The following is a 20,678-nucleotide window of genomic DNA, read 5'->3' on the forward strand; positions in this document are numbered from 1 at the left end:
TTTATCGATAACAATACAATTTAAATTGAGTTTTAATATTTTAATTTGATTTTCCACAATATTTTAAATATCTGAATGATCGAGCCAGCGAAGTTAAAAGAAAAAAAACAACAAAATTTTATGAAGTGTTACTCCCGTCTTGTACGCTTGGCGGCATGGCTGAGAAATATAAACGGGAGATCTTAAATAGGAATGGTTTGAAATTGATTTTATGAACCTACTAGAGCATGTTGTAATCTGCACTGCCAGCTTTACGGGAGTTCATATATTTGTCATGAGTCTCCCCATCCAGATAGAAAATTTTCACGGCCTTATCCTGGAGCATCAAGTCGCGCCATTGGAGCTGCAACAAATACACATTTTATATTGACATTCATCAATTCCGAGTGTGTACTCACTAGTGTCAAAAAGCGCTGTGGATCCAACTCAGCTTGAGTGCCGTCGTCAAGTTTCAGAGCAGCAAAGCGCTCGCACCAAGGCCAAATCATGTAGTCTAGCATTCCCGGCTTGGAGCCGCCAAAGAATTTGCTTCCTCGCTTCTTTAGCTCATTCTCGTAAATTTCCAAGTCGGTGATCAAGTCGGTCAGGTCCAGTTCGCGCTTGTCGTCTAGCAACATCTTGTAAAGGGATGTAATGAAATGCCCAAAACGCTGAATGAGTATCTTGTCCTGGGCCTTCTTCAACGGGTCTGTTGGGTAGAGCGGTACTTCCGGATACATCTCATCCAAGTAATCGCAAATGACTAGAGATTCAATTAGCACAGAATTCTCGCCTTCCTTGACGACTTCCAGTGCCGGCACCTTGGCGGTGCTGCTCATCTTGGTAAACCAGTCGGGTTTAGCTTGCAGATTAATATAGATGTTGTGATGCGGTATGTTCTTTGCATCAAGAACGAGGTGCACGCGGTGTGCATAGGGACAAAAACGCATCGAGTACAAGCGCAGCACACCATCGTCTGGAAAGATGGGCTTGGTGGAGCCTGCAAGTGGGTGAGGATTGTGAAAATAAATTAAAAAGCGTTGGATCAGATGTATCAACACGTACCAGTAGTAAGATGTTCAGTGTCGCTCATTTTTCCAGTTTAATTTTTAGCTGTTTTCTGTTTCGTTTCTGATAATATTATCGGAGGGTGGCTATCGAATATATGAGTTTTAGAGCGAAGATAGTTTGATGTGCACAGCCCTGGTACTGTGTACACGCGAGTCGACTACTATTGGATAGCTATCGAGCACGCGCTCGATATAAATATATATTTACCATCCATTCCATCCCTATTTTGCGGATTTTGTGTTGGCGGTGCGTGCAAAAGTGAAAATGGAATTGGCATATGTTTAAATCAATCGAGCTCTCAAGATGATTACAGTTAACCAGCACCTTGCGTAACTGTGCATGTTCGTGTGTGTGGCGTCTAGTCTGCAAGTCGGTCGGGGCTAAGCTTTTGCCGCTGTCTCGCGCCTTCTCGTCGCTGAAAAGTTGCTCTTTTGGTAGATTTTCTGTGTTAATCTGGGATTGTTGCAACGTAGTTGAGATTCGGCGTTATCTCGATAGTACGTATACTACACTTCTTCCGTCATCCCGCCGTCCCCGGCAGTGTGGGATCGAAATAATCATTGGACGGCATCAAGCAAGCCCTACTACACTATCACCGCTGCGCGCATCTCTGCAACTCTTGGAATTGATAAATACATGTGCACATGTGTATATGTATGTGATGTGCTAAACAGTTCAATAAATAGACGTGTGTAAGTGTTTCAATATTTTCCTAATTAAAGATTATTTAGTTTAGTGTGTCCCAGTGCATTGGAAATGCATGCGACGGGCCCCCTCATCTGCTCCTCTTTGCCCACCCATTCATAGTGTATTTATAGCTGCCGCCTTCCATGTGCGAGTTTTTGGTCTTCTTCTTGCGATTTAGACACCCGCTCACTTACATACATGCATGCATACAGCTGTATGTACAGCTGTATATGTTCATTCACACAAGAGTGTGGGTGATACATAGGCATGTATTAGGCACGTTTTTATGCTATTTTAGTATATTTTTTTATACATACATACTATGTGTATTTAAGTGCCATTTTCATTTCCATTTTTCTTGCTATCATTAAAGCCCAATTACGCAAAACGCAAAAAATTTTTGGTAAAATATGCAATAGAATGCTTATCGGCAATGACCCATATATGTACTATCAACATGTGTTTTGCTCTACATACGTTTTCAGTCTGTTATTTAAAGACGTGTTGTCGGACGAGGCGTAGGTGCTATGCAGTGTTCTGTGATTCATACGTATAGGGATCGTTGTGCAGTCCACCGATGATGGCTCCTTATCGCACCACTGAGTGCTATTCTGTTGCTAGTGGGTAACAAACTCTCAAGTGACCAGAGAGAAATCAATTATTCATGGAGGTACATTATCAAAACGCCTTCCGACTCGCCGCCGTCACTCGAGGAATCTAACAGCACCCCACAGTAAACACTGCAATAGTATATTCTTTACACAACGATTCTATATATTAACAATACATACATATGTATAACTATATCAATGAATTATTTATCGCATTCGGCGGGCCCTTCAACATCAGTTATGTGTCAAAGCGCTACACTACGGCTCCCTCCTCTTCTCTCCGGTTGTACCTGTAGCATATTAAAATGCGCAACTCGCGTAGTTTAGCAGTCGGGTCGGCCAACAAGCAACGGCGCAAGGTCACAGCCAGAGCCGGAGCCAGAGTCAGAGCCAGAGCCTCGTCCCAGCCAGATCCGTTCCGATCCGATCCGGACACTCATTATACATATGCTTGGACGTGATCGACCTCTGCAAAGTCGCACTTGTTAAGCTATTCTAACTATCCAGAACTCCAAAAGTCATTCATCGCCACATGACTCGCCTCGCAGTTAAAAAGCTGAAAACTGAAAATCCACAACAAGAGCTTTCGGTCAATGATTTTTCGTTTCTGTCCGGCACGAAAAGATAATATATTTCTAGGTAAATAAAGGTTGAGGAATTAGTGTATGAGTACGTGTGTGTGTGTGTGTGTGTGCGTGTTTGTTTTCTGCTTACCTGTGGGGTTCTCGATATGAAATTCTTGAATGTTCCAAAAGAGATATGCTGCCAAAGGTACAGCTGAAGATAAAAGGTATATAAGGGGTGTACGTTCGCAGGTAGCGAACACCACTCCTCTGTGGTGTTGTCTGTGTGAAATTTCAGCTCGCGAGATCTCATCTGCCGGCATATAGATTACGTCAGGCAATGTTGTACGTCATGTGTGAAGGGTTTTAGCGACTGAAATTTCAGGCGGTAAGAGGTAGATACATACAATATGTATATCGCGAAAGTCTAATGTGAACAAGTGAGAACGAAGCTGGTCTGAAACAAAAGTGTAAAGTGGAGATACCATGCGAAATGTAATTAGATGAGTCAGCGCCTGGCTTGCCGAGTGCCAAAAACAGCTGTGGAATTCGTTATAATTGGTTTGTGTGGTGAAATTTCAGTTCTGAACGCGAGTATCTCTGTGGAAAATCGATTCCCATGAGTCAGCAACAAGTTGGAAAGTTGCCAGACTTAAAATTCAACGAAATCATCCTTTAAACAGGAAATTGTATGCTAACTTTAATTGGGAAAGTCAGTAAAACTCTTTTATACTTACGAAATGGAGATACCATACGAAATTTAAGTTTCGTTGAGTCTGCAAAAAACCTTCCTAAGGAATGCTTCGTTCTGAGAAAATCAGTTTTTGCAATGGAGATGTCTTGCGAAATTTGATTTCGTTGAGTCAGAAGTAGGTTTCAAGAATTTTCAACTTAATTGAAGACAGGTTCATAGATACATGTACAATGTTGCTATTCAATTTCAGTTGATGCTATGAAGATATTATGTGAATATGAAGATATTAAATGCTATTTTGAGGGCAATAACTTCTAGAGTATTTAAGGGTCTCCTCGGTTTTTATACCCGATACTTAAAGAGTATAGGGTTACATTAGATTTGTCGTGGAAGTGGATGTGTTTAACACCCAGAAAAATGCGTTTTCGACCCCATAAAATATATGTATCTATATATTTATTCTCGGTCATCATCTGTCTGTCCTTCTGGGAGCCTTGTGTGACGCCTAGCTTTCAGAGACTATGAGAGCTAGAGCGAACACTGAATCAAGTTTGTAGCCAAATTGTTTCCACGCCGCCCCTCCTTCCACAAAAAGGAGAAAAATCTGTGGAATCCAAAATTTTGAAGATACAAGAAAACGGCCAAATCATAGAGAATCTGGATGGTTATTATATCCAGAAAGAACAAATGAAATTGCATCGGCTACTACGCCTGACACTACGCCTTCCAGACTCTTACTCATTCTCTCTCCCTCTCTCTCTCTCGCACACTTCGTGCAGTGTGCGCCCTCTTGGGGAGGAGAGCGAGATGAAACTGCTGGTGTGGTGTTGTGGTGAGGATGAAGAAAAAGAGACAGATGCTAAGTGAGTATCGGGTGTAGATGTACACCCGCGGCGGCTCGCAACGTTCTCGTTGCTCGTTTTGACATCGGTTTCAATTGTCCAATGGAGATGTCATGCGAGTGCCGTTTCGTGGACTCAGCAGAAGGTTTTTTACCTTATAGATTAAACAAGAAGCTTTAAGGTAAATATATCTGATGGAAAGATCTCGTGAAGAGATCTCTTCATGGAGTTGGGTTTCCATCGGCAGGAGTTTCTTTGAGCTATTGGATACTCCATAGCAAAAAAAGGCTAAAGAGGTAACCAGAACTTTTGCAAATTGTTGCACATGTTCCACAGATGCGAATCCATAATATTTCGCTGCACGAAAATTCCCATTAGCCAAAGGACACATTCCGAAAGCCCATAAGCCAGCGAGCGATTCGGTATGAAATAATATGCTACCGATTGAATTGGCAAAAAGTAACAAAACAAAAATTAAAACCACTGTAATACGACTTTTTTGAGGAATATTGGAACTTTTTCTGGCATACACAGACGCGTGACTGTTCCAAAAGTCTTTTCCCTAAATTGATATAATGTCCACGCCGAAAAATCGCTGAAACGAAACAAATTGCTCTTTTGAGGGACTTTCATTATTGAGATTTCGAAAATACAGGATATTACCGAGAGAACGATGTGTACATCTAGCATTCTAGCACAATCAAATTTAAAGTAATGATTAAATTAAATATGCGGCTTTTAAAGTGTCAGATTTGTACTAAAGCTGGCACTAGCATATTGACATTTTCGATCAGCTAATTAAGATTAATTCCAGAGTGCAAAACTCCATCCACAACTTGGTCCGAACTTGGAGTAGCTTCTGGCATCCAATCGACACCGAATGTTCTCTTTTTTTTGCTGTGCGTTAGCCATGGTCTGAAATCAGTTTGCACGCCTCCCTCCGATCATGGGCATGCTTTAATGTGAGTGGTGTGTGTGGGGGGGCCCCTGCAGTTTATGGCCACAATGAAATGAAACTGGGCTTATAAATCGCACGGAAAGCGAGGCGCGCTGCTCAGTTGGCGGTTCGGCTCGGTTCGGTGCGGTTCCGATCGGGTTCAGTGTCTTCAATATTCAATATTCAATATTCGAGTGCTCTAATAGGCACATGCCTCTGTGTATACTCGTAATACTAGATGGGGTACGGAACTATTAGAATATATATGTATATGTATATGTATATGTATATATATTTTTTTTTACTTAATTGTACTATCAATCGAGAGATGTGCGCATGCGTGCTAGACAGACACAGAAAGAAAGTGAATTTAATTGCTGAATTTATTGGCACAAACGAATGAAACAGAAATCACTCCGTCCCCGCTCCCACCCTCTCCGCTGGCCACAACAATTATATCAGACATTCAGGGAGAAATAAAACCGCGCGTCCGAACTCAATTTCAGTTTTTCTCTCAGTGATTTCGTTTAAAAAAAAATCACGCGAACTGAATTCAAATGAGGCTTGATTACAAACAGATAACGCAAAAAACAAAACAAAAAAAAACACAAAAAAAAGAAGAAGAAATTAAATAATGAAACAAATCAGTCAATGGCGGCGGCGGCGGCACCACTTGACCAATTGACTGACTGACTGCAGGGATTGATTGGGAGGTCAGATTTTTGGTTGGGATCGCAATTCTGGCAGTTCGTGGTTGGGATATCTGCTGAGAAATTCCACATCGGACACCGGGCCGATCGAACATCGGGCATCAGGCATCGAGAATGGCGTTGAGAGAAGTCCAGTCCAGTCCAGTCTCTGGAGCAGATTTGGGAGACAGTTTTGCGATAGATTTTTGCATACGCTTTTATTGATTGATTTTTATTGAAGCGAAATTAAGTTTGTATCAGAATTGATTGCAAACAAAGATACATACGATAACGAGATACACGGAAACAAGGCAATCTTCGGGGTTTGATAAACTTTAATTGAACACTCACATTTGCTCAACAAGTGAGTGCAGGTCTTTAAGGTATAGGTATTGGGGTCTTTAAGTGAACTGCCAACCTTTTGAACATCCGACACTACCTTGATCCTGGAGGTCGGCCAGGGCCAGGGCCTGGGCCGGGAATGCGTGTCCTTGTCAATGCCGAGCTTGCAATGACAGGACCGCCTCGCCGCCCACTTCCTGCGACCTTGACGCGCCTCTTGCTTGCCTGCGCCCTGCGCCCTGCGCCTTATGCAACAACAGTGACGTTTGCTTCGGCTTGGCTTGGCTTTCCCTTTTTATTAAGTCGATAGGCAGGCACGGCACCCACCTGGCCACCCACCTGGCCACCCACGTGTTTCCGTTTGCCACATCTCCCCCAATAACCCCACTCCCCCCCCCTGCTTTGTGTCGCAAATATTCGGCCAAGTTTTATCAATAAATTGGATAGCAATGCAGGGAAATGTCGTGGAGCTTGTGCCATTAATGCGCAATTGCGAAAAATTGTCTAAGGTCTGCCGTCTACCGTCTGCCGTCTGCCTGTGCCCTCGCAGCTCTGAAAACTCTAATGACAGCAGCGGCGGCGGCAGCAGCAGTAGCAGAAGTTGCAACAACAAGTTGTTACATTAAGAAAGCAATTTTCAGTAGTTTTGGTTGGGGAAATTAGAAAAGTCTCGCTTTTGGCGCGTGCCGTCATTCGCGGTCTGCTTATCGAGGCGACCGCATGCCATCGCATGGCATCGCATCGGTGACGTTTGCAATCGCAGGCAACGAGCAGACCCAGGCCCAGTCCCATACCATGTCCAGAAGATGTTGACAATAACATTGTACTTTATATAATTCCAATCAAAAAAGATTCGACATCTCTGCTGTTATCACAACAAAATGTTTAAACAATCAAAAGTGGGGCTCAAAGAACCCTGAAACCCGGAACCGGTGGAAAACGGAAAACTGTGATAGGGAAAAAGAGTACCGAACAATGGTGAAAGTATTTCAATTGAAGTGTGTGTCGATCTTTGGGTACACAAATCCCTAATCGCTTTCGTTTGATATAATGCAGATAGAACTGTCTGCCAAAGTGCTTAACGATCATACTATGATGCAATATGCCACAAGTATTTCCAAGTGGAAGATCGATGATTGATGTGTCTCCCTATCCGTGGCGCGTTTATCCGTAGATCTCTTTGAAACGAACAACAGAATGCATTGAAATGATCCCCATTTATGGAAAATGTTTTGAGCACCTGAAAACCAATTGAATGCTTGGGCGGTCTGCTGCTGCTGCTGCTGTCTGTCGTCTGTTTTTATCGAGCTTTTCCCCATATTTGGAGGTGTCGATCCACATCGTGGCCGCGAAACGAACTTGAACTTCCGCTTTGGTTGACTGACTATTTTGGTTATGCAATGGGTCCCCAAATGGGTTGGTTGGGTGTATTGTAAGTGCTCTCCTCTCTTCTCTTCTCCTCTCCGATCAATGATCAACGAACTGTTCAGAACGGGGGCTTAATGAGTGTGGGATGGGATAACGAGCTAACGATTAGAGTAGAGTCCCGTCCCGTCCCGTCCCGTCTCCCGCCCCGGCATAGAATCTATGTGCATACGTGTAAACAGATCGATTTCTGTGTTGGTGTGATAGCCGTTTGTATTGTGAGATTTTCTTTGACTAATCCCCGAACATATTCCTCTACGGTCCATTTCAGATCTGAGCTGAGCGCGTAAATTGATGACTGACTGACTGATTGATTGATTGATTGACTGAATACATGTACATATAATGATTGCTGGGCAGTAAACCGAATCAACCAGAAACGATCATCAGAATCATCAGAAACTATATAGCATTTTTTGTTTGAGAAGAGAAGAACAAAAAGAGAGAAGCGGCCGAGAAGATGGCGCGTCACATAATGGCCGTTTGTGTGGTCTGTCTCCTCTGCGCCCATCGCCTGCACTGCCAGGATCATGTGGAGAGCCTGCTCGCAGGCGCCACCGTGATGCACAGCCAGGAGCAGCTTAATGCGCGCGTCTACACCAGTCTCTCCTCCAGTCCCTCCAGTGAAACCACCGATCAGAGACAGCAGCTAGCTATCGACGATACCCAGAATTACAGCACAAGTCCGCCCTCGAGGAGAGACAAACGGCATGCCGAGCATGGCCATGGCCATTCCGAGCCACCTGTCCCGCAGATCACCAAGTACTTTCTCGAAAAGCTGATGGCCCAGCAGGGGGCGATGGACAGCAGTGGTTTCAACAGTTTCCTGCAGCAGATAAACCTACACTCGATGGTGGCCTCCAGCGAGGGTACCGTAAGTAAAGGTTCGCTCTTCTTTTGTGGTTCTACATTAATGTATCCCCCTCTCCTCAGTGCGTGCCTGCTAGTCGCCTGGTGCATCATGTCCAGCCCCACGATCTCTCCCATCACAGTCACAGTCACAGTCACAGCGAGGAGTCGCAGGTGGCGGAAGGAGAGGAGCTCAAGCTAAAGAACTGCACCCTTAGCAATAATGGCACCAACTCCAACATTGTATGCGCACCTGCCCTGCTCCAACACAACAGCAGCTCCATCGAGGGGCCCACCAACTTTACACTCAGCGAACGAGATATGCTACATCTGTGTCCTGTGCTGCTGCACGAACTGAAGGCCCAGACTGGCGGCTGCATAGAGCTGGATGTGCTGGCCGAGATCGATAGCACGGAGAAGCTGCTCGTCGCAGAGAAGGATATGTTCTATGGTGCGTTGAATCTAATGTCTGCTGTTTTTTTGTTGTCTTTTAATGAAATTAATCTTCTGTTTCAGTGTGGGTCTATGCATTCATTTCGGTGTTTGCCTGCGGCATCTTAGGCCTGGTTGGGGTCGCCATCATACCCTTCATGGGCTCCCGGTATTACAAGCACATTATACAGTATCTGGTGTCGTTGGCCGTGGGGACAATGACTGGCGATGCTCTGCTCCATTTACTGCCGCATGTGAGTATGGGCATGGGGTTGTTGACGTTAGTTCCTTTGTGATTTCTAAATTCTTTTCTTGTTTTCTCTTTCGATGGCAGTCGCTGGCAGGGCAGGACGAGCGAGGAATGATCATGAAGGGATTGGGCTGCCTGGGCGGCATCATATTCTTCTACATTACAGAACATGCTCTGACCATGATCTCCGAGTGGCGGAAGAGCGTGGAGAAGAAGGAGACAAAGAAGCCGTCGCGTGCGAAGGTGATGCGTGATCCGGACTCGTCGGTGAACAACTCCGTGGCAGGGGACAAGATCTGCAAGCAGAAATACAGCTCCTATCCGTACTGCTACGATGAGATTACGATGAACAACAAGCAGAGCGAGTGGATGCACCTCCCCGGCGACGGAGTGGCTGCGTCCGTGGCAGGGGCAGGTGGGGATGCGGCGTCCGCCTCTGAGGTACGCAACGGACTCGCCGATCACGATGGTTCCAGTGAAATGGCAGCGGCCGCCGAGTCTCTTCTCTCCACGCTGCACACGAACTGTGTAGAGATGAACCACCACAACCACAATCACAAGCATAATAACCACCAGCAGCAGCAGCATCAGGAGGCACAGGACAACAATACCATTGTCACGGATCTGGATGGCAATGCTGTGTATGCCGCCTCGAACAGCAACAGCAAGGTGGTGGATGGCAAGGACGGAAAGAACGATCATGTGACTGTGATTCTAAGGGAGCACGAGTCCTCGCATCATGGCCATAGCCATCGCCACGGGCATGTCCATTCGCCGCCAGAGACGCTGAGCGCCGTGGCCTGGATGATCATCATGGGCGACGGATTGCATAACTTCACCGATGGCATGGCCATTGGGGCGGCATTTGCCGAGAACATTGCCGGTGGCTTCTCCACCTCGCTGGCCGTCTTTTGTCATGAACTGCCGCACGAGCTGGGCGACTTTGCCATTCTGATGAAGGCGGGCATGTCCGTGAAATCGGCTGTGTACTACAATCTGTTGACTGGTGTACTCAGCTTCATTGGCATGATCTTTGGCATTGCCTTTGGCCAGTCGCAGGATGTGGCCCAATGGATGTTTGCCGTAGCAGCGGGTCTGTTTATATACATTGCCCTGGTCGATATGGTATGTTAAGCAATTTCCCAATTCCCATTTAAACTCGTATTTCGATTGCTATATTTTCTGTTTACAGATGCCTGAGATATCGGCCTCACACAAGTCGCTGGCCCAGTTTCTGCTGCAGATACTCGGTATGCTCAGTGGCGTGGGGATAATGCTGATAATTGCCCTCTTTGAGGGGGATCTGATGAGCGTGTTTGGCACTGCGCCCCCCAGTGCCGCCCACCATCAGCACGTGCACTAGATAGTAGCCACAGTAGCCAGTAGGGAAGGGAGCAACCAACAACCAACCACCAACAACTGCAGCGAATCTTGTAGCATAGCGTATTATGGGAATTGCAGCGAATATTGTGTATTAACTGCATTTTTTTTTTCCGTCAGGCCTAGGATTTTTTCAATTATATTTTGCTTAATTTTTTATAGATCTTTGTTACACTTTGCACATATATACACCACACACACACATACAGCTAGATGAACACGTTATCAATTATCAAAAAAGGCATTTGTTATCCAGTTTTTGAAACACACCTGCACACCCACACACAACAGGCGACAGGCAACAGGAAACAGGTTCCTAACTTTTGCTACAAAACTGCGTTTGAAATTGGGAAAAAGGAAGAGCGAAACATTTACAGAGAATGGAGCGAATGTATGGCCGTGCTGGAGCACGGACACACGGATCCACTGACTACTGATCTTCTACACTAAAACGGAAAACGGAAACAGAACCTAAACACTTACGATACACTTACGATTGTAGGATATATATAGTACATACATATATATATATATATACACTATATACACTATATGCATACAAATATACAGTGTGTGCACGAGACGTTTACTTTAGGCGAGTTTGAACACATTCTATAAACAAAATGTCCGCTATTACTTAAAGATTTCGAAGCGTATTATCTACTATTGGAGATCGACCCAAACCCCCAATTAAGTTTAATTTATTATTTGTAATACATTTAAAAACTATCCTAAATGCACGCTCGTACATAATTTGCCACCTCTCCTGAACGAACTTTCGTTTAATTATGTTTTTTTTTTTTTGTAATAAAACAAATCAGAAATAAACAGATCTGTCTAGTTTGTTGTTGTATAATTTCGCATTGATTTTGTTGGTAATTTGCGCACATAACTAACACGAAATGAAAGTGATTGTGATTCAACATGAGTAACTAAACATTTGTAAAATGGTGCGACTTTGATGAGAAAAGGAACGATTGCTCTTAACAGACACCCAACACACCACACCACACACACAAGCCATACACAGCAACGATCACTTTAACTGAGCAAATAACAATATTTTCTAAAGCCCACACACACTATATGCTAAAGAGGCAGTAAAACCTATAATTTTACTTAGCTGTAAGCTCTCTGAAAACTAAGAAGAATGGAGATCAAAGGATGCAGAGGCATCCCTTGGAGAAATTTGGAGAAATTGATGTAAAATTACTTTGGTGATATCAAGCAAAAGGCAATTGAAACGACTAAACGAAATAAGTTTACAATAATATTAATAAATAAATAAATATAAATGTATGTGTGTCGTGTTGTAAGTGTGCACCAGCACACGCAAAATGGCGCGTATTTTGCTACATTTAATATTATTTTAAACACTTTAAATGATCAAATAAATGTTTTTCCACCTCAACATCGTAAGCAAAATGTATGCGTGAAATATGTTGTTTGAATTTAGTGGGCGCGCAGGATGTCTATCGATGACAATAACATGTATTGGTCAGTGGTATCGAGGTAGCTCTGCTTCTGATTTACTTTTCTCCTTGCAATTGGAAAAATATATTTGTTGCTGTTTTTTTTAAATTAACAATTAAACCATGTAACATATTGAACTATACTTAATATTGACTATTAACTATAATAGTGCTATTTTCGAAACAAAACGCCGTATTCGTTCCGTATATCGCTATATAGTATATACTATATATATATATTTTGTCAATTTCAAAAATCTATTAAATTGAATTTTCAAAGGTATATTTAAGAATAAAGGGTATAGAAACTCCTATACGCAAGTTTTTTTGAATTTTCGCTATCTCAAATCGAACATCCGTGTATCATTTATATCCTTTTCGTTCATTCACTTTCAAACAATTTATATTTGGCGCGTACCACTCGTATCTACTCGGTTGACAACAATGAGCCCCATTCCATAATTTTAAATTACATATTTACTTAAATTACTGTAATTGGATCGACATATGGTGACAATTGGAACTGCATATCCCAACCATTAAAAAGGTAAACCCAACGGAAAATGTACGCGAAAATTGGATCTGGTATGAATCTACAATAAGAATTTACAATCGTTAATATTTTCCGCGGAACCAAAATTAAGGCAAAAACAATCAAAGTCAAGTATTTAAAGTAAACCAGTCAGGTAGAAAATAGATTCATTAATCGGATAAAATTATGTGGGCAGGACTGAGGGTTCTATTTAGCTAGTAATATTCGTCGGAATATCAAAAACGAGGAATATGTAAAATAGAACTTGAATTCGTCGGTATATTTTTAAAATAAGACGGTATATTTTGGTATATTTCTGTGGGTCGGACGGTATATTTTAACGATAAATCCGCGGTCACACTGACACGTATATAGATACTGTGTTAGATTTTTCTCAGCAGAATTTCTTTGCATCAGCTATTAATTGTCAAAATTGAACGAATCGAAATTGAAAAATGAACGAGGGGAGTCAGTACTCCATACATACGGTATGCCGCACCTGTCTGAGCACCCTGCACGACACAATGGCGTACGATCTCTTTTTGATTCCGGGCCTGGCCAAAAAACTATGCGTGTGCACTTCGCTATCGGTGGAGCAGCAGGATGGCTTTCCCAAGAACCTTTGCTTCAACTGCTACGCGAAACTGAACGAGTTGCACGACTTCCAGAAGCTGTGCGTGGACTCGGTGCAGAAATTCCAGGATTTGGTCTCGAGCAATGCCTTTACGTGCCAGACGAACTTCGATGTTTTGGATCCCAGTGCAGCGGTCGCAGACCTGCCGCCCGACGACGAGGACCACGTCAACTTTGATCCGCTTTTGAACTCCAAGATAGAGATCATTGAGAATGAGGAGGATGTGTTCAAAATGCTAGAGGATGTGGAGAAGGAGGTCGAGGAGGTAGAGAAAGATGAGCTCGGCTCTGCCGAGGAATCCAACGACTCTTTCATTGAGAGCGGCAACGACAACGACCAGGATGAGGACTTTCAGCTGAACAGCAGCGATGATGACGTGCCCCTGGCCCAGCGGGCCCGACGCGGGAACAGGCGCGGAACCAAAGCCAAGGCCAGCAAACGACCCATTAAGGATGATTCGGATGAATTCAGCTCCTTCTCCGACGACTCGGACTCAGACGGTGAGAAGGGGAGCAGGGAGAAGCCCAAGCGCAAGAGGATTCCCGCAGCCGAGCGACACCTCCATCGCCTCATCGACTGCCACATTTGTCATCAGAAGTTCAAGAAGGCCATTCGCTACGAGGAGCACATGAAGCACCACAACGATCTCCTCCCCTTCCAGTGCAAGGTGGAGAGCTGCCGAAAGGGATTCACCACGGCCAACGGGCTGCGCGTCCACGTAGAGCATGCACACACGGAGTCATCGGAAATGCATCCGTGCACCTACGAGGGTTGCAACAAATCTTTTGCCCGGCCCGTGCTACTCAACTTCCACATGAAGCGGGTGCACAAGGTGGACACGCCCCAAAGGGACTTCCCCTGCACGGAATGCGACAAGGTTTTCCGCTGCCCCACGGCCCTCAAGAAGCACATGTACAAGCACACGGGCGAGGAGCTGCCATTCGCCTGCGAGATCTGCGGCAAACGATTCCCCATCAACAGTGTGCTAAGGGATCACTTGCTACGGCATGCAGGCATTAAGAACCACGTCTGTCCGTACTGCGGCGTGGGCAAAACAACGCGCCAGGAGTGGAACAAACACATTCTCACCCACACCAAGGAGAAGAAGTACGAGTGCCGCCAGTGCGAGCACACCTCGCACAACAAGCAAGCCCTGGCCAACCACGTCAAGGTGGTGCATGAGAAGAGGAAGGATTTCGCCTGCCAGTACTGCGGGAAGACGTTTGGCAAGTCGCATGCCTGCAAGATCCACGAGAGAAGCCACACGGGAGAGAAGTGCTGCGAGTGCAAGATCTGCGGCAAGGTCTTCCTCTTCGAGAAGGGCCTAACCAAGCATTTAAAGACTCACGAAAAGTCGGATCTGCCCAGAAACCAGACCACAGTCAATCCATTACTGGCTGAGGTCGCTGCGGCAGCCTCTTCCTCAACCATTGCGAAGCCCAGCCCTCACCTGCGAGGACGTGTGGAGAGAGTGGACATTGCTCAGTTGGCAGGCACTGTGGTTAATCCCATACCGTCTGTGAACCTACCGTCGTGGTCGCCGCAGGTGAACTTCACCAAGAAGGAGGGCCAGCACATGTGCCCGGACTGCGGCAAGGGATTCAACCATGTGAGCAACATGAAGCTCCACTACAAGGTGGTGCATCAGAAGGTGAAGGACTTCTGCTGCCGTTTCTGCCCCAAGCGGTTCGCCAAGAAGCAGTATCTGCGACACCACGAGTACATACACACGGGCGAGAAGCCGTACGAGTGCAAGGTGTGCGGCAAACACTTCCGCCAGGAGCAGGTGCTCAAGACCCACATGAAGGTCCACGACAAGCCCCCGAGGCCCCCAAGCAAGCCCAAGGAACCGGTGGCCCCCAAGGCAGAAACGGCCAAGCGACAGCAGCCAAAGAACTTTGAGCAGTACCAGGATCCCGCTGCCGAGCGGGCTGCCGCCACCGCGGAGCTATTGGCCTACCAGCTGGAGGAGAACGAAGCTAAGCGGAAGGCGGAGGTGGAGCTGCGGAAGATCCAGGAAGCGGCATTCGAGCAGTTAAACAAGCTGCAGAAGCAGACGAACACCTACGATGGCTTCTATGCCCAGAAGGCCGAGGCGGAAGGCACCACCATCGATGCATTCAAATTGGATCATGTCTGAGGACAGCAATAAAACTCTATATGTTTATTATTATTAGTAATATACACGTATATTATGTGTGTTTCTACTACTATGAGCATAGTATATATACTATAGTATTTTTAAATGTATCATTTATTCGATTCGCTATTATTTTAAAAGATTTCTTTTATGTCTGTTCTCTCAGAAGTCGCTTCATTGAGATTTATTTTTGGGTTTCGCTATGAAAATGATTATTCAAAACGTAAAATATGAAGAACCGAATAGAAGTTGCAAAACAAATCAAGGAATATTGTGTGTGCTGTGTGGAAATGGTGTTTTGAGCCATAGCTGTGATTGTTATTTTGAAATTAACGCCGAATTCATTCCACCTATCGCACCAAAATACCGATACTATTTTTAGCTACCCTGTGTATCGATAAGAAGAGTCAAAAGTCGCGGGTATTTGATTTTAAGACAAGAAACAACACAAAGATAATGTCGATTGCTTAGAAAAGGAGTTCCCCTTATTTAACTCACATTTTACAGTAACATCTACAGTCAAATACAATCTCAGCAACACAAATCCCAAAAACAAAAAATATCGACAAAAACTCATACATACATATATCGAGATACATCCCTAGCGTCCAATTCTTTCATCGGCGCCCGCTAAACAGCACTCAACTCCCAGTCCTGCGAGAATCAAACGGAAATATACAATTGTACATTTAACTTCTTCAACTATTCGCAGAGCACACGAGGCCAAGGGTCTATTCGTGTTCCTTCGCTGCGAAATAAAAGATGAATCCTCCTATTGTTTTATGCGAAATCGCAGATGAAATTCCCATAGAATCTGTGAGCGAGCCTTCGCAATTCACTTATGCCATAAAGGGCTGGGAACTAATGCACTTCTTTGGGCCGGAGCATGCAAAGATACTCTTAGAATGCATAAAAAAGTGTAAGTTGAACAAAAGTTTACCACAACTGGAAGATTCTCACTCACGCTTTTGCAGGCGAAGTCGAGCGTCCCCGAAAGTTGGTCTTCAAAGCCATAAAAAAAGATGCCAAATGGATCTTGGTGCTTTTGCAGCAGGCGACTCGTTCCCAGCCCCGTCCGCTTGACATGGAAATGGCTGCCATACTATTGCCAATTGTGTTCAAAAATTTCTGCCTGGAGACCAGCTTGGATTTTGCAGTGGCCGAGCAGGAGAAGCTGTATCAGCGACCACTCAAAACGTATGTGTCCACGAAGCTATACGATGCTCTCTACGACAGACACCAGAAGGCGCGAGAGGGCAAGGACAAGCCTTTGGAACTTCCCGACTGCTTCCAGTCGACGTTGCGCAAATACCAAGAGCGCAGCGTTTGCTGGATGCTTAGTCGCGAGCAAGAGTCAAATGAATTTACTGGGAACTACTCCGTTCTGCACGCGGTGGATGGACATACACGCGTGCTCAAGCATGACTACTGTCTGCAGTTCTATCCGTTTCAGGAGAAACTGCCAAAGATAATTTTGCCCCCGGGTGGCATCCTAGCAGATGAAATGGGTTTGGGCAAGACGGTGGAGTTCCTTGCCATGCTGCTGCTCAATCCCAGAGTTAAGGGCACATTCAACAACAAATATTGGCTAGAACTTTTAGAGAGTGTCGACGATTACGTGCCCCTAAAGAAGCCGCGGCTGCAGGAAGAACTGTTTTGCATTTGCACCAAAAAAAAGGGCATCCAGATTAAGTGCAGAAGGTGCAAACTGTGGCAGCACGAGGAGTGTATGAATAGCAGTGACGAGCGGGATGCGAATGATCCCCCATATGTGTGTCCCAGCTGCTGGTCGGAACTGGGAAACATGGAAGACACGCAATTGGTAGAGTCCGGAGCCACTATCATAGTCTCGCCCAATGCCATTAAGATGCAGTGGTTCAACGAGATGCAAAAGCACATCTCGCCTGCCCTGAAGGTCCTACTGTACCCCGGCCTGCACTCTGGCTCGTGGTATAGTCCCTTGGAGCTGGCCAAGTACGATGTTGTGCTCACAGATTTTCTTATCCTTCGCAATGAGATTCATCACACCGCAGACCACAAGTCCGATCGCCAAATGCGCCACCAGCAGCGCTATATGCGTCCCAGCTGTCCGCTTCTCATGGTTAACTGGTGGCGTGTCTGCCTGGACGAGGCTCAGGTAAGAGAGAAGACATCTAGCCAGTGCATCTCTTTCGAAATGTTATAAATGCATTTTCCCTTTTTTAGATGGTGGAGAGCACCACCTCGAATGCGGCGGAAATGGTGCGGATGCTGCCGGCTGTAAATCGTTGGGCCGTCACTGGAACTATTGACGATCTGCCGCCACTCTTGCAGTTCGTTGGCTTCAACGAGGCCTGCCAGCCGCCCGCTGCCTGGCAGACTGTCGATAAGTCCTTTCAGCTGAACCACAACCCAAAGCCATTGCTGGATCTGCTAGAGCACAGCTTGTGGCGCACCTGCATGTCGAAGGTGAAGCACGAGCTTGGGATTCCACCGCAAACGGAAGTGGTGCATCGTCTGGAGCTTAGCAATGTGGAATCTCTGTACTATCGCGAGGAGCACAATAAGTGCCACGAACAGTTCCTCCAGGAAGTGGCAAAGAATACGCATCATAACGAGGACAACAGCTCCCGTCTGGCGGCCATTTCTCCGCAGCTGCTGCGGATCATCCTAAAACCATTTCTGCGCATACGCAAGACCTGTTCCGTGCCCGTCGTGAACAACAACAGTTTGCACACGTTATCTTTTCTGGATCCACAGGACCTCCTAAATCATCTGATATCCAACAACGAAAACGAATGCAAGAAGCAGCTTCGCAGTTGGGCCTCGGCGTACAATGGATCGGCAGCCATATACTTTATACGCAAACATTACCACCAGGCCATCAGGCAGTACAAGCTCTTGCTGAAGCTAGCAGCGGACTACAACAAAGACAACATATCGTAAGAAAAATCAGCTAAAAATGCTCAGTTATAGGCCTGTATAGTACCCGTACTATTTCCTTTTACAGCGTGGACAGTGTGCTCCAGATTCATGCTCTCTATAACATTCTGCAAGCGAGCGCTCTGGCTGCCCCTCAAGACAGGATATCCGAAATCGAGGAGACCACCTATAAATCACAGATGCAGAAGTTTGGGTGGAAGTACCTGGAGGAAACCTCCAAAGTTCTCCAATCGGCTCTCAGTGCCTACCAGTTGAAGATATCTGAAATGCACACGCTGGAGGATCAGTTCCGTGGCAGCATTGTCCAATTTCTGGCCACAGTGGTCAACCTCAAGCATTCCCTCCATGATGTCATGTTAAGCAAGGTGCAGTATGTCGTTGTTGATAAATTGGAGCACGTCCACTCCATAGCGGGCATAATTTATGTAATTGAAATGTGGCACCAACGTCTCGAGGATCTGAAGATCAACTTATTTTCTGAATTCGAGTATCTGCAAGATATCATTGGTCGGGCTGTTGGGGCAGTCAAGGCGGGAGAGGCCCTAACAGCGGAAATCACTAGTTTTATAACCAATGTTTCCGATTGTCATCTGGCTGAGATTTTGGTGAGTGCTACCTGATAATGCAGCGGCAAGTTGTAGCTTCTTGGCATTTTTCCAGCAGAATGAAGGCAAAAAGAAACCAAAAAAGCCGCGCACTTGTCGTCTGTGCAAGATTCGTGAGACCTTGCATAAATTCGAATGTCTTGTGTTTGACAAAGAAAACGACATGACCGAAGGCCTGGAGAAGCCCAGCATGGAGATCAGTGTTCTGAAAAGTACAGAGTGAATAATCTAATTAAATTGATCTTTGATTAATGTATCGCTTTTTTCAGTAATCTTTACATTCGTGCGATCAAAATCAGAATTCAGTGACTACCTTGGCGAATGTAAAATCAAATTGGATTTGCTCTCCTGTCTCCAGGGACTGGCCAAATCCATGGCAAAGTACTGGATCGAGGTGGAGTATATGGTGAAGTCATTCGATGAGCTGGAAATGTGCAAGATGCGCATTCTGCTGACCGATGATCCCAAAGAGCAGTCGAATTTCCGCATCCTGAGGGGCCAGGTCGATGAGCAATTGCGGACGAATCTGATCAAACTGGAAATCGCACAGCGTAACTTCACGCGGCTGAATGGACGCCTCAAGTATTTGAAGCACTTGAAGGAGGACAACAGTGCCAGGAACTGTCCGATTTGCCAGACCGATGAGGATTCGAGAGTAAATATAATCATAAACCAGATAAATATCGCATGAGCTAAACACTTATATTCTATTGAACTCTTTTTCAGTATGTTATGATGGTTTGCGGCCACTTTATTTGTCAGGACTGTCTCGACGAAATGAAGAGGAAAAAAAACCTTGAGTGCAGCACCAAGTGTCCCATATGTCGCCAGGATTCGCCGGAGTAAGAAATGCTTCTCAGCCTTGGCATATGTATATCTCTGACTATCACTTTCTGTTCTGTAGGTTATATCATTCCGTTCGTCCTGGGGTGGCGAAAACGATGGTTGGGAGCTTTTCCACGAAAATCACCTGCATAGTGCAACTGATTCTCAAGATTACTGCTGACGATAATCAGGCTAAGATCCTCATCTTTTCGCAATGGCAGGCAATACTAGAGCAAATTTCAATTGCACTGAGGTTGAATAGGATTGTGTTTCGCAAATGCAGTAACATGGATCTGGATGAGTTTAAGGTTCGTTATGAGTGCTTAAACAATGATTATCGCACTCTAACCAGCATTCTGTAACCCTCCTTTAGAGCACAGAAATGAATGTTACCTGCCTGTTGATGGCCTTGTCACGTGGCTCCAAGGGTCTGAATCTGATCGAGGCCACACATGTGTTTCTGGTGGAGCCAATCCTCAATCCTGGCGATGAACGCCAGGCCATTGGTCGTATTCATCGCTTCGGCCAGACAAAGTAAGTTTCACTTTCGATAATCAATGTTCCATGTTTGATCTTATGGCTTGTTCTTCTATAGAGCGACGACAGTTCATCGGTTTATAGTGAATGGCACCATTGAAGAGAATATTCTGTCGCTAATTTCATCAGCCGATGATAGTAAAACCCTCGGTACGCACTGGGATCTAGAGAACTTGACGTTGGACAGCTTAAAGAAGCTTTTCATTCTCAAGGAGTAGACTAAACGATTTTCCATGAAGAGTACTACATATTGACAAAGT

The 20,678-nt window shown here is 45.2% G+C and overlaps 4 protein-coding genes across 7 annotated transcripts; 3 read left to right on the top strand and 1 right to left on the bottom strand.

The window, feature by feature from the left end:
* Positions 1-25: 25 nt before the first annotated feature.
* Positions 26-1,322, bottom strand: LOC6601432 (pyrimidodiazepine synthase). Of its 3 annotated transcripts, XM_026992025.1 has the most exons (5): positions 1,258-1,322; positions 1,045-1,133; positions 399-979; positions 222-343; positions 26-159 (listed from the first exon to the last, which is right to left on the bottom strand). In XM_026992025.1, the coding sequence occupies exons 2-5, from the start codon at positions 1,070-1,072 to the stop codon at positions 129-131; spliced, it is 762 nt and encodes a 253-aa protein (XP_026847826.1). In that variant the 5' UTR covers positions 1,073-1,133; positions 1,258-1,322; the 3' UTR covers positions 26-128. The 3 variants fall into 3 exon arrangements, with proteins under 3 accessions (XP_026847826.1, XP_002026468.1, XP_026847827.1); XM_002026432.2 differs by lacking the exon at positions 1,258-1,322 and having other exon boundaries at positions 1,045-1,167; XM_026992026.1 differs by lacking the exon at positions 26-159 and having other exon boundaries at positions 221-343.
* Positions 1,323-5,544: 4,222 nt separating this feature from the next.
* On the top strand, positions 5,545-11,583 carry LOC6601431 (zinc transporter foi). The gene is made up of 6 exons (XM_026992024.1): positions 5,545-5,627; positions 8,112-8,714; positions 8,774-9,140; positions 9,206-9,375; positions 9,456-10,496; positions 10,564-11,583. The coding sequence occupies exons 2-6, from the start codon at positions 8,301-8,303 to the stop codon at positions 10,732-10,734; spliced, it is 2,163 nt and encodes a 720-aa protein (XP_026847825.1). The 5' UTR covers positions 5,545-5,627; positions 8,112-8,300; the 3' UTR covers positions 10,735-11,583.
* A 1,596-nt stretch (positions 11,584-13,179) lies between these two features.
* On the top strand, positions 13,180-15,579 carry LOC6601429 (zinc finger protein 595). Its single transcript, XM_002026429.2, has one exon. The coding sequence runs from the start codon at positions 13,211-13,213 to the stop codon at positions 15,527-15,529; it is 2,319 nt and encodes a 772-aa protein (XP_002026465.2). The 5' UTR covers positions 13,180-13,210; the 3' UTR covers positions 15,530-15,579.
* Positions 15,580-16,117: 538 nt separating this feature from the next.
* On the top strand, positions 16,118-20,645 carry LOC6601428 (E3 ubiquitin-protein ligase SHPRH). Of its 2 annotated transcripts, none has more exons than XM_002026428.2 (10): positions 16,118-16,448; positions 16,504-17,666; positions 17,735-18,450; positions 18,519-19,056; positions 19,112-19,268; positions 19,326-19,711; positions 19,783-19,898; positions 19,961-20,189; positions 20,255-20,415; positions 20,477-20,645. In XM_002026428.2, exons 1-10 carry the CDS (start codon positions 16,292-16,294, stop codon positions 20,634-20,636), a joined length of 3,783 nt encoding a protein of 1,260 aa, XP_002026464.2. In that variant the 5' UTR covers positions 16,118-16,291; the 3' UTR covers positions 20,637-20,645. The 2 variants fall into 2 exon arrangements, with proteins under 2 accessions (XP_002026464.2, XP_026847801.1); XM_026992000.1 differs by having other exon boundaries at positions 19,115-19,268.
* The last annotated feature ends 33 nt before the right edge of the window (positions 20,646-20,678 follow it).

The sequence above is a fragment of the Drosophila persimilis genome, unplaced genomic scaffold (assembly GCF_003286085.1).
Source record: "Drosophila persimilis strain 14011-0111.01,24,50 unplaced genomic scaffold, DperRS2 tig00000700-arrow-arrow-pilon, whole genome shotgun sequence".
Lineage (NCBI taxonomy): Eukaryota > Metazoa > Arthropoda > Insecta > Diptera > Drosophilidae > Drosophila > Drosophila persimilis.

Coding starts and splice junctions, on each gene's coding strand:
- LOC6601432 (XM_026992025.1), bottom strand. CDS start 1,072: ATGAGCGACACTGAACATCTTACTACTG. Junction 980..1,044: donor CACTGAACATCTTACTACTG/GTACGTGTTGAT, acceptor ACCCACTTGCAG/GCTCCACCAAGCCCATCTTT. Junction 160..221: donor GCAGATTACAACATGCTCTA/GTAGGTTCATAA, acceptor TATATTTCTCAG/CCATGCCGCCAAGCGTACAA.
- LOC6601431 (XM_026992024.1), top strand. CDS start 8,301: ATGGCGCGTCACATAATGGCCGTTTGTGTGGTCTGTCTCCTCTGCGCC. Junction 8,715..8,773: donor TGGCCTCCAGCGAGGGTACC/GTAAGTAAAGGT, acceptor CCCTCTCCTCAG/TGCGTGCCTGCTAGTCGCCT. Junction 10,497..10,563: donor ACATTGCCCTGGTCGATATG/GTATGTTAAGCA, acceptor TTCTGTTTACAG/ATGCCTGAGATATCGGCCTC.
- LOC6601428 (XM_002026428.2), top strand. CDS start 16,292: ATGAATCCTCCTATTGTTTTATGCGAAATCGCAGATGAAATTCCCATA. Junction 16,449..16,503: donor CTTAGAATGCATAAAAAAGT/GTAAGTTGAACA, acceptor ACGCTTTTGCAG/GCGAAGTCGAGCGTCCCCGA. Junction 19,712..19,782: donor AGACCGATGAGGATTCGAGA/GTAAATATAATC, acceptor ACTCTTTTTCAG/TATGTTATGATGGTTTGCGG.
- LOC6601429 (XM_002026429.2), top strand. CDS start 13,211: ATGAACGAGGGGAGTCAGTACTCCATACATACGGTATGCCGCACCTGT.